Below are 16,908 nucleotides of genomic sequence, written 5' to 3'. Positions count from 1 at the left end.
TATGTAAGCATTCAGGTGAGAGCACATGAGTAGGGAGCAGATCTTAGAAAACACATGGCCCTAGCCACTGAGTTTATTAATACCTGCTGTTACACTGCTGCATATTCTGTTACGACCTAAGAACTATAGGCCAACTGCCACCATTATATTCATATTTCCTTCCGATATTTTTTCTCTTTTTTTCTGCCTTCCAGTCTTTTCTCTAAGCATAGTTTTCTTCCCTTTTCACGTAGTTGAAATCCATAATAGTATGGATATTTTTGTTACTTTTTTCTGATTTATACAAATGCAGTCTTTAGGTTTGACTTGTATAAACTTAGAATAGAGAAAAATGAATTGTGTATCAATAGAAAAAGACTATTTTTTCTTTTTCTTTTTTGTTTTGAGACGGAGTCTTGCTGCAATGCCCAGGCTGGAGTGCAATGGTGCGATCTCGGCTCACTGCAACCTCTGCTTTCTGGGTTCAAGCAATTCTTCTGTCTCAGTCTCCTGAGTAGCTGGGATTGCAGGCATGCACCACTACACCTGGCTAACTTTTTTGTATTTTATTAGAGATGGGGTTTCACTATATTGGCCAGGCTGGTCTCAAACTCCTGACCGCAGGTGATCTGTCCACCTCAGCCTCCCAAGTGCTGGGATTACAGGCATAAGCCACTGCGCCTGGCCATTTTTCTTTTTTAAAAAATTAGAGAGAGGGTCTCACTATATTGCCTAGGCTTGTCTCAGACTCCTGGGCTCAAGTGATCCTCTTGCATTGGCCTCCCAAGATGCTGGGATTATAGTCATGAGCTACCACCCCAGGTCAATTTATGCATTTACTTGTTAGGGTCTATTCAATCACCAATTTCAATGGAAATCAACATTTTTGATATTCGCAAGGAAAATGGTCTACTTCTTACAAATAGACTTCAGGATGGAAAAATGAAGGCTGAGGCAGACACATCTACAGTGAGAAAAAGAAGGATGCCTCCTTTTTCCTCATAGGCAACTTGAGGGAGGGGAAAGGAGGTAAGTAAAGGCATGTTGGGGAAGTCAGAGAAGCATCCACACCTGCTCATTATATCAGGTGTCTAGAGACTCTCTAAATAATTCAGGCACAGTCGGCTCCCTCCAGGGGCAGGTGTTGAGGAGAGTTTCCAGACAAGCAGCTCCTCTTGCAAAACTGGAGCAGACCAAGGATCTGATTACGTGAAAAGGGGTTAAGTTAGTAGCTATGGCAACCTCCATATTCAGCCTTACAACTTTCCTTTGGGATAAGGTACAAGAAGCTTCTGAGAAAACACTACTGCTACAGCCCCCTGTGGTGGTGAAGAGTTTTGAAGCCCCATTGTCTTGGGTTCAAATCCAGGTTCTTCCACTACAGTGTGATCTTGGGCAATTTACTGATCTTTAGGTTCTATGCCTGTAAAATAGGGGTAACAACTCCCCAACTCAGATTATTGTGGCATCATAATTCATCTAGCCCTCTTACTAGGGTGCTTAGTACACAGTAGATCTGTCCTAAGAATGTCCTCACTTCATGTCCTAGGAATTGATGCTTGGACTTTAAATGAAAGAGAAATGTAGGGCCTGGTGTGGTGGCATGCACTTGTAATCCGAGCTATTCAGGAGCTGAGACAGGAGGACTGCTTGAGCCCAGGAGTTGAGTTTGAGACCATTCTGAGTGACAGAGTGAGACCCTGTCTAAAAGGAGAAAAAAAGCAATATCCAGAACTAAGAGAAAGCCATTCCTTAGAATCATGAATAGTAACAGCCAATAGTTACTGAAGGTTAACCATATGCTGAATACTGTGCTGACTGCTTTACATTTACTCTCGCAAAACCACTTATGGATATGTATTATCAAAGTTCAAAGAAGTTAAGACACTTTCCCCAGGTCAAACAACTAGTAGGTGTTAGAATCAAGATCCAAATCCTATTCAGCCTCTAAACTGAAAAGACCTGTGTTCCTACCCTGTAGGGAAGAGGATCGCTGGAAGTTATTTTACTGATCAGCACTTCATTTCCAGAAGGACAGCCTGGGAAGGGGATAATTTGCTGGGCCTTGAGGAAGAGCAAGCTGACTTCCTTAGGTCCATGGGACCCGACTGCCCTCTAGCGTTAGAGGAATCCTGGGGCCAGATGGAATAAACAACGAGTTGGTTTTCTTAGGTTATGGTGAATCCTCCTGCCTTCAGCATGGGATCGCATCTGTCTAGTTTGCTGTTTTCCCATTGGCCAAAGAGTTTCTCCTAGGGATTAGGGTAAAACAGGCAGTAAAGGGTGGGAGTCATGGATAAGAATTACCTGAGTTTAGAGCAGCAATTCTCAGACAGAATAATGTTAAACCACCAGGTGAAGGGAATGTCTCTTATCCCCAGTACCTGGCACATAGTGGGTGCTCACTGAATCCTGAACAAGGCTTTAAAATCTTATTCTAATAGCAGAGTTCTGCAAACTTAAATGAGGTGAACTTAAGAGTGGTTATGAAGTTATTCATGGATTTTTGCCAGAAGTGCTAGTGGAAAAGATATTGTAACATTTAACACATTGTCTACTGCAAGACTTTACAGGGCACTTTCACAACGAAGAGAGAACAATGACACTCGTCAATGGTTTAGAAATAAGTTGGAGGATTTAGAAATAAGTTAGGGATGACATGATCATCTTAGACTGCCAGCCTCATACCAGTGTCCCTAATGGTCCATGGATCTCAGAGAAAGCCCCCTTACCTCTATAGCTCTGCCCAAGTAGTCTGTTTCAATAGCTACTCAGAGAACATCTGTGGGCGCTGTGCCTTGCTGGGCTCAGTGGTGAATACAAAGACAGATATACCAGATGCGGCTAATTGTGGCCAACAGAGATGGTGTTTCTTCCATGAGCTAGGTGTCCAGTCCATTACCTGATTATTTACTGATGGGAATCTTCAAGGTAAGTATTAGCTGTCTACTTTTTTTCCAAATAAGAAAATTGAGGCTCATTGCAGCAAAAACAATCCTGCAGGTTCCTACAATTTATAGATGGCAGTGCAAGTCATATGACTCCCAAATGCATACTCTTTCCACTACGCCACTCTGGCCAATTCTTTGAAATAATACAACTCCTTTTCCAAAATGCAGGTATCTCCAAGACAATTACTCCTGTTTTTGTCTGCTCGGGCTGCCATAACAAAATATCATAGACTAGGAGGATCAAACAACACAAATTTATTTCTCAGTCTGGAGACTGGGAAGTCCAAGATTAAGGTCCTGGCCAGTTCGGGTCCTGGTGAGGGCTCTGCTTCCTAGCTTGCTTCTCACTGTGTCCTCACATGAGGGGCAGGAGGTCAAGCTCTCTAGAGACTCTTATTTTACTTTTTACTCAACAGTTTGTTAAGAGACACGGCGTCTCCTTCGAAAGCACCAATCCCACCATGAGGGTCCCACTCCCATGACCTCATCTAATCCAAATGTCTCCAAACACCATCACATTGAGGGGTGGGGCTTCAACGAAGGAATTTGGAAGGGGGCAAACATTCAGTCCATAACCCCCATCAAGCCATCAGTTTAAAAACAGATGGCTTTTCTTATACTTTGTTTCTTATATTTAGCTTTCTCTAGCCTAATTTCCAATTGACCCTTAGTCTGCAGCCTCTGCCTAGGGCAAGTCCACAACTCTTTGTTTTTTTTTTTTGAGACAGAGTTTCGCTTTTGTCGCCCAGCCTGGAGTGCAATGGCACAATCTCAGCTCACTGCAACCTCCATCTCCCAGGTTCAAGCAATTCTCCTGCGTCAGCCTCCCAAGTAGCTGTGATTACAGGTGCCTGGCACCACTCCCAGCTAATTTTTGTATTTTTAGGAGAGACAAGATTTCCCCACGTTGGCCAGGCTGGTCTCGAATTCCTGACCTCAGGCGATCCACCCACCTCAGCCTCCCAAAGCACTGAGATTACAGGTGTGAGACACTGCACCAGCATACGATTCATGCTTTCCTCTCCAAAACTGCCCGTGAATTTTGTCTTTTTCCATCTCTCATGGAGCATTTCAGCTTTCTCATATAAACCTGCATTACAAAACTCATCAATGAGCTCAAGGGAACAAAAGAGCCTTCCAAGAAAATCTGCTCTTTGGACAGTCACTAGGGGTAACTGTAGCTAACATTGCTACCCACTAATGTAGTAGCTTACCTGGTATTTATCTTCCCCTCTTCCTTACAAGAGGATCCTGATTTTTGTTTGAGCAGGAATGTGCCCAGCTATAAAGCTCTATTTCCCAGCCTCTCTTGCAGCTACAGTTGCTCATGTGGCCACAAGAAACAGTTCCTTCTGATGAGATGTAAGGGAAGTCACTGACTGGGGCTTCCAGGAAAGCTCTTTAAATGAGGGTATAGTGGGCAAACTCAGCTGTGCATGCCTCTTCCCCCTGCCCTTCTTCCTGACTGGGGCATAGATAGAACACAGGTGTGGAGATGGAACAGCTATCACAGTGCGAGGGAAGCTGCAGAGTTAAGAAGGTCAGGGCTGAAAGCTGGAAAGAGTCTGGGTTCCTAATGGCATCACAGAGCTGCCTTGTTAGTCTTGGGCTACTTCTGGACTTCTCATTATAGGAGAAAAACAGAACTCTCAGGTTACTTGCAGTAGTGGTAATGCTAGGATAAATCATATAAGGGGCTTACTACAAATTCCAATTCCTTGGCCTACCCTCAGAAATTTTGGCTCAGCAGTTCCGGGTGGGGGAATCTACAGTTTTAGCTAGCCCCTGTGGTCATTCTGCTACAATGATCCTTGAACCACAGTGTGAAGTAGTCTGAGGCCCACAAATCCAGCAAGTAGCAGAGGGGTGTGTGCGTGTGGAAAACAGCGGGTCAGTGATCTTGGGTTTAGCTTTCAATGGCTACCAAAAACTTGGCCAGCTGTGGATGTCAGATAGGAAAAACACCTTGTTTGGCTAATTTGCAATTTAGTGATGAAGAGCCTCCCCCTCATCTAACTAGAAAGCTGATCCAAGCCCCCATTTTGTAAGTGTGGAAACTGAGGCAAAAATGTTTAAGTAGTTACCCAAGGTCACGATGCCAGTAAGTGGCAGAGCTGAAAAAAATTCTAGAGTCCCAGTTCAGTGCTCCCTCCATTACACTGGGCTGCAGATAGTACCATGAACCTTTAAAGTGTCTGCTCACCTCTCCCTCCCATTTCCTTTTTGTGAAGCCGTGCAGTAGGATATTGTGGCTGCCACTCTGGCTCCATCCCAGCCCTCTTTTGTTCTCTAGCAGCCATACTGTTTAGGTAAATGAATCTTGCTCTCAGCTCCATGAATCAATTAGGATAACCCTCTTCCTCCTTGCAAATTACCTCCTTACCAATAGAACCCTTATTTTCTTGGAGCTGCAATGTGCCCAAATAAAAAAGCTATACCTCCCAGATCCCTTTTAGAGAGAGGAGGCCATGAGCTAGTTTTGGTCAAGCCACTGGGTGGCGGGGGCGGTGGGGAGGGGTCTTCCTGAAATGTCACTTAGAAGGGGCAGCTGGCAGACACTCCTCTGCCTATGGTTCTTCCTTCTTCCTGCTGGCTGGAATGCAGTCCCGATGGTTGGAATGCCACTACCACATGGACAAGAGCCTTGCCCTAGGACAGAAGAGCACAAACCAAAAGCAGCCCAGTGCCTGATGCCATCATGGAGGCATTACGCCAGCCTTGAAGCTGCCTACCTCCAGAGCTCTTTTTACATGAGAGAAAAAGGAACAATCATGTTCAAGCCCTAATTCTTTGAACTTTCTGTGGCATGCAGTTCAACTCAATGTGTGCATTTATAGCAATGATTGCTGCAGGCCAGTTTAATGAGTGGAGCTTGGGGTTTCTGTCTGATGATAGTAGTGGTCTTTCTCAGGGCCAAGATGCAGTCCTGCCTTCTCAGTGGTCTCCATCAAGGGCCCCAGCTCTCGTGGGCTACCTTCTATTTAAGATTCCTGGGCATTTGTTGTCTGGTTGGGAGCTCACTGTGGTATTTGTGACACAGTTTCAGGCAGGACTTTTTTTATAGCCTTTTCAGGCAAGCTATGCCAGAACTTCCCATCCAGAGGGCAGGGCAGTCAGGGTGACTTGCCAGACCATGTAAGGGTCTGGATGAGAGGCAGGCTTTGCAGCCAGCCTGGGAACATGTTCCACATGACACCATCATTCTTGTGCTGGTGAAACATCCTCAGAGTAAAAGCAGCAGCAAGTGAGTGAGTGCTTATTTCTTCAGGAGGCCCCCATGAGACAAGAAATCTTTCAACTGCAGACTGTCAGGCACCAGGGGTCTTAGGGACAGGAGCTAGATGGAGGGAGAGTGGGGAGGGCCCAAGCTGTCAGGTGATCCTGAGGCAACAGGACTGGCAGGGAGGAGCTGGGGGGATGCAGTGAACTAAGGATGTCAGCTGGCGCTATGTGCCACCGTGGTAGCTTGCTCAGGTCAAACCCCACCAACTTCAGATCTCACATTTTTAGTCTTCAAGCTCTTGGGGCTTAATCTCCTGTTTTCCTTTCCTCTCTCCCAGTCGGAGTCCCTCTGTGAGGTTTGCCTGTGCTGCTTCCACCAGAAACACTGTTCAGGCTGACGTCCTGTCTCCCCAGACTGCTTCCAGAGAAGAGACCATGCCCGCAAGCAGGCGCACGAGGGTCACAAGAAAGGAAAAGGAAGGGGATAAAGACAAATAAGGGAGAAAACTTTAATCAGGCTGCAGGCTTTTATAAAAAAAAGTTTATTTCTCAAAATAGGGGGAAGAATCCAAAGTATTAAAATAATCCTCTAATTTTTGTTTTGAAGGAAAAGGATAGGATGACAAATAATTCATACAAAAATTTGAAGCATCACTGCCGTAGATATTCCTCCGTCTCAGTGGGGAACATCCTGAAACTTGTACCTCCTGTCTGCAGCTCGGGTTCCAGCTGCATCATGGGGAACACAGCATCTCCTGGATGCGGGAAGCTGCAAGCATCTAGAATGCTTATTTATTTACCCCACAAATAAATACAAAAGGTCAATCTTCACAGTGGAAATGATTCCATCTATTTTTGTGACTTTCTGATGAGAATGCAGAAAAGAAGAGTTGCCCCTCTTCTAAAATTCCAAATCTTTCCTTTTTGAAAATGACTATGTATGAAAGAAATAAAATGTGAAAAGATTTGTTAAGGATGACTGGCTCTATTACCGACTAAATGCCAAGGGAGACTGTGACTCACTGAGGTGATACAAAGCAGCCATGGTTTTTCCTCACCTTTATATGGGGAAAATGCACCTTTCTATCCTTGAAGAGAACTGGACTTGGCAAAGTCCCTATATGTAGCAATTTTCTTACTTAAAAAAAAAAAAAGGGTGAGCTGGGAGCTGGACTGTGCACATCAGCCAAGACTGATATTGCCAAACCAAGCCCAGAAGCATCCAGGTACACTTTCCAACAGGCAGACCCTGCCAGGAATTGGGAGACAGGAGCGGGCTCTCTCCTGAGATGAGACAAGTTTAACTGTGAAGACCTTTTGGAACATTCCCGGGTTTTCCTGGCTCTTTTCAGTTGGTGTTTCTCTGAGGAACAGGGAGGTTCTCATGAAGATATTTTAAACTTCCATGCTCTGAGAAATCTGAGACCACGTGGTCCTTCCCTCGCAGCAGCCACTTAGTAGTAAGCAGTCCCTCAAGTCCTACTGGTCCCCGGGCGTGGATTCTTGATGTACTGATTCCCACTTCAGCTCCTGTGAAAAAGTATGAATAAAGATGTGGCTTTTCCCAGCCTCTTGGTTCCTGTCCATGCCCCAGACCCACACTGCTTCTCTCCCCTCACTAGGTACCCAGTCTTCCTGCTAACTCCTCACCCATCCTCCCCAGGACAGCGGAGTCACCCTGTGCCCATAAGCATGCTCTCTGGTTACTACAAATCATGATGCCCCCCCCTTCTGTATTTTATCCCCAACGCATTTTGACAATGCTATTAATATAAGTCCTGTCTCTGATATCAGTTTAGCATCCGAACTGCATACCACATTTTGACATCTGGGCATGTTTTGAGGGGTACAACAACGTTTACCACAATGGTTTCATCTCCTCAAATACTCTTTAAATCTTAGAAAGAAAGGGACATGTTCTTAGTATCCCCTAGAAGTCTTAGACATAGGCACTCATTAGACAGTTACTGAATACATCAAAGGGTTACTGTTCCTTCCCTTTCCTCTTGCTGCCAGCTCAGACCTAGGGGACGTCAGGGTTTTCCTGAGCCTGGCATGGTGTTCTGCACTGTATACAGTGGAGGCAGGGTTCCCTCATTCATCACTGAGCATATAGTATGTACTAGGCACTGTGTTAAGCCCTGGGGATAAAGTGAATAACAGATACAAGGTCCTGTTTTCGTGGAGCTGATATTATAGCAGGCGAGGCAGCCAAAGGACAGGTGAGTAAATAATCTCCTGTGGTCCTCAAGTGCAGTAACGGGTGCTATGACAGAGACTGTGTGGTGGAGTTGGGGACACACTGGGTAGGGTGGTCAGGGAAAGCCTCCCTAAGGAAGTGCCTTTTGGTTGAGACCTAAACAGTGAGAAGGAGCTGGCTGGGGAAAACCAGACAGAGGTGCTGTAGGCAGAGAGAAGAGCAAGTAGGAGACTCAGGGGATGTGCTCTGGGTAGTGGTTGGTAAGGAGAGTGAAACTATCAGGATTCAAATTCTGGTTCAGTGGCATAGAGACTAGATCACTTTGGACACGCTACCTAACTTCATGTCTCATGCTTCAGTTTTTTCATCTGGAAAACGAGAATTCATTTTGTAGAATGAAGTGACAGCATGCTTGCAACACATTTAGCACAGTGCTGGGAATGTAGTAAATGCTCAATAAAATGTGTTATGTCATTAATGGATTTCACAAGGAATTTAACTCAACCAGCTTTCTCTCGGAGCTGGTGTTGGAAGGACAGTGAAACGGTCTTTTGTTCATCCCTCATCCTGGATTTTCATTTGAATGTTGGGTACCCCAACCCTTAAAAATGTGTTGCTATTTCTTTTTCAAGTACATGGAGTACAAAGATCAGTGCAAGTGACATGATAATTACATCAAAATCCCAAGATAATAGAAATGGGGAACTAAAAATAAAGAGCACAATGACTAAGAATAACTGAGTTAAATTCCCTTTCATAATCTTTAACAATTTGGTGAGAACTATTTCTCCAGGCAGATTATCTACTCAAAAAGTTCAGAGGGATTACAATGTGTGTTCTTCTGTTTTGTTTTGTTTTAGAGATAGGGCCTCACTCTCTCCCAGGTTGCAGTACAGTGGTACCATCTTAGCTCACTGCAACCTTGAACTCCTGGGCTCAAGGGATCCTCTTGCCTCAGCCTCCTGAGTAACTGGGACTACAGGCTCACGCCACCACACCTGGATAATTTTTTCATCTCTGTAGAGAGGAGGTCTCACTGCATTGCCCAGGCTGGTCTCAAACACCCCAATTCATGAGATCCTCCTGCCTCCGCCTCTCAAAGTACTGGGATTACAGGCATGAGCCACTGCACATGGCCTAAAATGTTCTGACTGGTTGAAATAATTCTCAAATATTCAGAAAATGTGTCACAAACGTCATATTGGAGTTTTATATAATGGTATCCCTGAAAACCAGAGACTGTCCAAATAACCCCAACATTACAGAGGGCTGGAGATTTTATACCTAATGGAAGGGAAGAGAAAAGTGTCCTTCTGAAGCTTTTTATTTCAAAGTCTGCTGTAGAAGGGAACCTTGCACTTCCGGCTGGTCTGTTGGTTTTGATGCTGGTACTTAAGCCCAGGGCACCTTCTTTGGTCCTACCCTTGTGAGGTTTCCTACCTCTGAGGCAACCTGGTGGTGCCACTTTAAAGAAATAAGTCTGTAAAGGAGTGTTTTTGAGAGATGCAGCATGTACCTCTGTTGCAGCCTGTGCACAAAGGCAGGCTGTGGTCTGCATATGCTGTAGTGGGAGAACCCAGGCTTTGGACACACAAGTTTGGGTCTGAATGCCAGCTGTGGAACTTTTGACAAGTTACTACACTTCTCTGAATCTCATTCTATCTCTATGAAAAATGAAATACAAGTAACTGCCTTATTAGCATGTGAAATGCTTAGAAAACAGGCCTTCCACCAACTCATGGGAGGTTTCATTAATTATTCTCTCTGATAATCCTACCTTATCAGAATTCTGTCTCTCTTATCTTTTTTTTTTTTTCCTGAGATAGCATCTCATCTCACTCTTAGCCCAATCTGGAGTGCAGTGGGGCAATCTTGGCTCACTGCAACCTCTGCCTCCCACGTTCAAGCGATTCTCCTGCCTCAGCCTCTTGAGTAGCTGGGATTACAGGCGTCTGCCACCACGCTCCGCTAATTTTTTGTATTTTTAGTAGAGATGGGGTTTCACCATGTTGGCCAGGCTGGTCTTGCACTCCTGACCTCAGGTGATCCATCCACATCAGCCTCCCAAAGTGTTGGGATTACAGGAGTGAGCCACCACACCCGGCCTGTCTCTCTTATCTTGACCAAACATGTGACAGTAAAGGGGAGGTGTCTTCCCCACCTCAGCATACCCCTGGACCAACAGTGTTTCACAGGGAACTTCTTTCTTCCCAGCCAGAGTCTTTCTTACCCAGTCCAAAGCGGTAACCATCAGAAAAGCGAGTGCTGGTATTCCAGAACACACAGGCACTATCTACGTGCTGCAGGAAGAACTCTGCTGTATTTTCTGCAGGGTAAAAAAAGAGAAACCAAGTTAGGATGATACCCGGAGAACATCCCCATTTCCAGCCATTCACTGGTCAGATCAGGGCGGGGTCTGTGCCCCCACTGGAGCTTCCCCATGTGTTCACACATATTAAACATTCAGGCTTGTGAAAAGTCTCAACCGGAAGAAGGAAAGTCAGCTTCATCAATCACAGTGTTGTGGAAAGACTGGGTTGGAATCCAGATCTCCCATGCAGGTGACCTGCCTACACTTCCTACTTATGGGCTCCAGAGCCAGACTGCCTAGGCCTGAACTCCAGCTGTATACCCACTAGCTGTGTGACCTTCCGCAGGTGTATAAAACTCTCTGTGTCCAAGTCAAAGGGGACTGACATTACCTAGCTGACAGGGTTGTAGAGAGGATGAAATGAGTTAGCACCTGGGGAGTACTCATCCTAATGCCTAGCACACAGTGAGTGGTTGGTAAATGTTGGCTGTTAATAAGGGTGGTACTGCTCTGGTGCCACAATTAACTGACTGTAAATTCCTCAAGGGGGCCCTACTAGCAACCTTCACCATTGAGTCTCCAGTGTCTGACATCCAGGAGTGTCCCTGTATACATATTTGTGGAATAAATGAACGAATAATGTGCAGAGTTGGTTCTGCCCTTAATCTCGTGGGCCTTGGTTTCTTCAGCTGTAAAATGGGTTTATTTTAACTACCTCATAAGATTAGTTGCATGCATTAAAAGATAATGCCTCTGACAGGGTTAGTCATCTTCAAAGCAGAGCTAACCATCCCTGCCCCACCTCCCCTGGCTGTGACAATATAATGAAGTGATAAGAAAACACTTAGCAAAGTACCAAATGCAGCCACTCCTAAGCATTACCATAAAAGCCTACTCAAATTATGTTTTTTTTTTTTGCAGGCCAAGAGGGACTAAGGAGCAGGATCACCTTGAGGATGAAAGCAGCAAAGGCAGACACTATGGGGGAAGCATCTGGACACTGACCGTTCTCTGTGACGATGACATCCGTGTGGGAGCTGCCATACTTGTGGATGTGGTCAATGGCATCCTGAACGTTGTCCACTACTTCAATGCATAATTCCAGGTCCCCATACTCAGTTCGGAGTGACTTTACTTCAGAGGGGCTGAAGGTCAGATAGGAGGCAAATTTGGGGCCTGCGTGAATTTTTACCTGGAACAGAGGAAGTCCAGGGGCAACAACATAAAAACTGAAATAAGCAAGCTCTAGGAGAGAACAGAAAGGTGAGTCTGTAAAACCACAGCCCAAAGTGGCTCCTATGGCCTGGACAACTGAACTAGTCCTACTTTCCTCCCTCCATGCTTTGACCAGCCACTCGCCAGCAATGGGCCCTCAAGACAGGAGCAGGGATTGAAGCAGGAAGTCTTTGAATGTTAAGAATGTGCAAGGTGTGCCAGGCGTGATGGCTCACACCTGTAATCCCAGCACTTTGGGAGGCTGAGGCAGGTGGATAACTTAAGGTCAGGAGTTCAAAACAAGCCTGGCCAACATGGTGAAACCCTGTCTCTACTAAAAATACAAAAAAATTAGCCAGGCGTGGTGGTGGGCGCCTGTAATCCCAGCTACTTGGGAGGCTGAGGCAGGAGAATTGCTTGAATCCGGGAAGCAAAGGAATGTGCAAGGTGTTTAATGGGCTATAAACATAAGCCCTTGACTTCTGGCATTTTACTGAAATGAATACTTGACAATAAAGATCCCAGTCTCTGCATATGGAACCTAGGCACTGGACTCGGATGGAAAGAGGGAGGTGCCACATATACATTCCTATTCCCTGCACCCTGGTGAAGTACCCGGTTTGCTTTGCTTTAGAGGTAAACAGTACTTGGTCAGGTTCTTTCAGCACCTCAAATTGTGGCTACTCGTACAATTCCAACTGTGTTAGTCTGGCCCTACCTCTAGGTTCAGCTCAGCCCCAGGCTCTGGCTCTAATCCTGCTTCTGGTTGGAGGAATTTAAGGACTTTGAGGCTGCTCACCGAGGCCCCCAATCTGGGATATGAAGCTGGATCCCACATAAGCCTTGTTCTCCGAGACATCCCCGGGACAGAGGTCATGCCTTGATTCTTTGAGACCAAGCTTTGGCCTTGGCTCAAGTTATAAGTGATGTCTGCCTTATCCTCATTATTCCTGAGGCCCTCCCATTGTTTCCTATCTGGGATTTCACGGCCTCCATGTTCCTTGGGGAATGGAACCTCATCGCTGTGCAAGTCATCCTTCTGGCTTTACTTCCTGCCATACAAAAGTGTTGCATGAAGTACACACAGTAACTCATTTTGATGAGGAATTTCAAGGCCATCCTCATTTTAATGACTGAGGATACCATGGGTGTCTTCAAATTAGGTCTGGGGGCATTTAGTCCTGACTAAAGGAGAGCTTTCCTCCCGCCTAATCCAGTTCACTCTGGTGCTTGACAAACACAGGTGCCCAATCAATTTACTTTGGCTTCCTTACCAAAGTAAAGTAAGGCCCCCGAACATGAATGATCATGTGACCTAACTTCCTTTTAATCCATGAAGTACATTTTCATTTTCAAAACAATTCTTTCCAGTTCTCACTGGGACCATGCCATATTTATAAGCTAACTGGAGCCTTCTTTTCCAGCCAAATGATGGGAGGGAAGAGACTCATGTTTAGGGTCAAAGCAACCAAGGCCGAAAAGCACCTTCTTTACTGTCATGCTGGTTTATATGATTCTAAAAGGGTACTGTCACATCAGATATTAAAGCTTAAAATGCATCCATGCAGAGAGTTTAACAGATTATCCATTTTTGCCTTGAGGGCATCTATCATATTTTCTTGCAGTCATGAATTTAGGACATAGCACAACTTTATATTTGAAATGTATTGGCTTTTGGTTTGTTCACAACCTTAATAACATGGTAAAAACATAACCCAGGGAGACATTCTACAAATTACTGACTCCCAAATATCACTGCATTAAGTACATTAATAATGGTAACCAAAGACACTGGTGGTGGGCAGTGAATGCATATAAGTTTTTGGTTTGAAACATTTCTGTGCCATCTTTTCAAATCAAATTCAATAAAGAATATATGTTTGGGAACAAACTTTACACTTTGACACCTGAATAAAAGGTTGTCAGAAACACTTCGGTCAGCATAGTGTCACATGGTCTGTCTTACCTTTGGACCCTCTTTAGCACACAACACATTCCACCTTGTAATAAAGCTATTTGTATCTCGGTTTGGTTCACTTTCTAGAGGGCAGGGGTTGTGTTTTACTCATCTCTGTACTTAGCATGGAACTTTGTACACAGGAGATGTTCACCAATATTGTTTCTTAAACTCCCTTATATGGTATAGCTGTGCCTGGTCTAATTCTGCAGGCTTCTAAAAGACAGGAAGTAATGTACTAGTCCTGTGGAACTGTCTTACCTGTTCCACTCTCAGCATATCAATGATCTGGTCAAATAACGGTGTCCTGAGCAGATCCCGGTGGATTAACAAAGTCTCCAAAGCATTACAGGCAGCTGGATATTCACATTTAGAGTCTCTGACTGAAAGAAGATGAGAAAGAATTGTTTCCATTAACATGATCCAGAGCTTCAGAGGATGTAATATTTCCCCCTTGTAAAAGAGGAGACTCCATCCAGCTCACCTAGCCTGGTGACCTTATCGACACTGGCCTCGGAATCCACATACATGTGGCAGATCCCTTCGCTGTGCCCCATCACTGGAATTCCCTTAGCAGCTTTCTGGATGTCTCTGACTAGCTGGGAAGAGCCACGTGGAATAATCAGATCTATCATTTTGTCTAGGCGGCAAAGATCCTCAACTTCTTCTCTGGTATTGACCTTTAGAAGGAAAGAAGAGAATGATAAAGACAGTATCTTCTGATGACACAAAATGTAAAAACTGCAGCTTCCGTTTTACAGATAAACACCTGTACACTCTGAGAACTAAATGAGACACTGTGAAAACTTATTCTAAAAATAAAATTAAGTTCCCGATCATGGGAATCAAAAAGTTGTCCAGCAAATGCTTATCAAACACTATACATCTGGTGCTGTGCTCCACATTACAGATCATGCAGGACACAGTTCATGCCCTCAAAGAGCTGAGCTGAGTAGGGAAGGAAGCACTAGGGTACTGCTAGCCATAACATAGGGCAGACAATTTTCAAAGTGCCAGAAGCACTAAGGGTTGTCTGTGGAGGTTAAATGCAGTACAGACTACTCCAGGCCATGAGGATCACAAAAGGGAATGGCTTCTCTGTTGGTTTTCTATTCATAGCACTGAGAAAATGTTGGGTTGGTCTTGCTAGGGAGTCATGATTCTCATGACTTCTGATGAGAACTCCTACCCTGGGATGTGGATTGGAATGACTTAAAAAGCCTGTGTGAGGATACTGAGATTATGGACATTTTGTTTTCTCTTGGTTTTTAATTTTTCTCCATATGGTCATATTACTTTTACAACAAATATATATATGTATCAGAATGTTCACAGCAACTTTATTCCACACAGAGCAAAACTGGAAACAACTTAAATATTCATCAACAGAAGAAAAGATGGACTGTAGTATATGCAGGTAAATGGAACACTACATGGCAATTAAATGAGAAAACTACTGCTAGATGCAACAATGTGAATGAATACCACATACATAATGAACAAATGACAGGAAATATAAACGTGTATTTTGTTTGATTTTGTTTACATGAAGTTCAAGAAGAGGCAAAAGGCTGGGCATGGTGGCACATTCCCAGCACTTTGGGAGGTGGAGGCAAGCAGATTGCCTGAGCTGAGGAGTTCAAGACTGGGCAACGTGGTGAAATCCTGTCTCTACAAAATACACACACACACACACACACACACACACACACACACACACACACACACTAGCCAGGTCTGGAGGCATGCACCTGTAGTTCCAACTGCTAGGAAGGCTGAGGTGGGCCGACTGCTTGAGCCTGGGAGGCTGCGGCTGCAGTGAGCCGAGAGTCGAGATTGTGCCACCACACTCCAGCTTGGGCAATAGAGCAAGACTATGTCTCAAAAAAAAAACAAAACAAACAAACAAAAAAAACAAGGGCTTATGCTTGTAATCAAGCACTTTGGGAGGCCAAGGCGGGTGGATCACCTGAGGTAAGGAGTTTGAGACCAGCCTGGCCAACATGGTGTAACCTCGTCTCTACTAAAAACACAAAAACTTAGCCTGGCGTGGTGACACGTGCCTGTAATCCCAGCTACTTGAGAGGTTGAGGCAGGAGAATCACTTGAACTGGGGAGGTGGAGATTGCAGTGAGCTGAGATTGTGCCATTGCACTCCAGCCTGAGCAACAAGAGTGAAACTCCATTTCAAAAAAAAAAAGGCAAAAGTAATTTAATGTGACAGAAGTAAAAAAAAACAGTTGGTGGAGCAGGGGGTCTGCATATTGACTGGGCACAAGGGGCCCTCCAGGACGTTGGACTCTTCTTATCTTGATACGGCTGGTGGTTATAGATGTGTGTGCATGTGAACAGTCACAGAGTTGTTCACAGAATCTGTATACTTTATGTATGTTACACAACACTAGAAAGAAAAGGAAGGAAGGAACCTGTGTAAGCTAGGATGTGGTAGAGCTGGGATTTGAATCCCTAAAATCTGTGCTGTTTCCAACCACTATGTTGGCATAAGGAAAAAGCCAGATTCTGGTCATTGAGTGTGTAATGAGCAGGTTTGTAGACATTCTCCTAGAAGCCAACAGAATCCTGGAATGCTGGAGCAAATGAGCCAAAAAAAAGGATCTGGAGTCAGCCTAGGTCCAAATCTAAACTCTACCACACACCATGTTACTCTGCGACTCTGAATCTGTTTTTTCCAATCTAGAAAATGGGTCTAATAATTAATGTTATTTTCCTCATGGGACTCTTGTGAGGATCAGATGAGATAATGGATAAAATAAATGAGCTTTGCACATAGTAGGTGCTCAATAAGTTGTAGCTATTATTATCAAACTTTATTTGACAGTTGAGGAGAGTGAGAAATGGTCAAAGCAATGATCTTAGTAGTAAGAGTGACAACAGCATGATCTCATACACACTGCATGACAGTTTATGACCAACTTTCATAAAGTTTCTCATCTGACTCACCCTAACTCACTCTGCCAGTGACAAGAACCTAAGCCTCACACTCTAGGTTTGGTACTCCTGCTGCCTTGTGACCCAAAGAATGAAGGTCTAATTGGCATTCTTGTAAATAAGT

The 16,908-nt window shown here is 44.6% G+C and overlaps 1 protein-coding gene and 1 pseudogene across 2 annotated transcripts in view; both read right to left on the bottom strand.

Moving 5' to 3' along the window:
* Positions 1-1,328, bottom strand: part of LOC105708134 (protein SET-like) — a 7,158-nt pseudogene extending 5,830 nt beyond the window's left edge.
* Positions 1,329-6,671: 5,343 nt separating this feature from the next.
* The window catches only part of ALDH18A1 (aldehyde dehydrogenase 18 family member A1), a 39,895-nt gene continuing 29,658 nt past the window's right edge, over positions 6,672-16,908 (bottom strand). For both annotated transcript variants that reach the window (XM_012439573.2, XM_012439575.2), the window contains exons 14-18: positions 14,320-14,515; positions 14,097-14,218; positions 11,669-11,855; positions 10,583-10,678; positions 6,672-7,682 (exon numbers count right to left, since the gene is read on the bottom strand). In XM_012439573.2, coding sequence (XP_012294996.2) covers positions 7,501-7,682; positions 10,583-10,678; positions 11,669-11,855; positions 14,097-14,218; positions 14,320-14,515 — 783 coding nt within the window. In that variant the 3' untranslated portion in view covers positions 6,672-7,500. The remainder of the gene's footprint in view (positions 7,683-10,582; positions 10,679-11,668; positions 11,856-14,096; positions 14,219-14,319; positions 14,516-16,908) is intronic.

Source organism: Aotus nancymaae, unplaced genomic scaffold, assembly GCF_030222135.1.
Source record: "Aotus nancymaae isolate 86718 unplaced genomic scaffold, 86718_ANA_hifiasm-v0.15.2.pri h1tg000010l, whole genome shotgun sequence".
NCBI classification, from domain to species: Eukaryota; Metazoa; Chordata; class Mammalia; order Primates; family Aotidae; genus Aotus; species Aotus nancymaae.
Note: the sequence above shows the minus strand (reverse complement) of the source record. Positions and strands in the feature narration are given on the sequence as shown.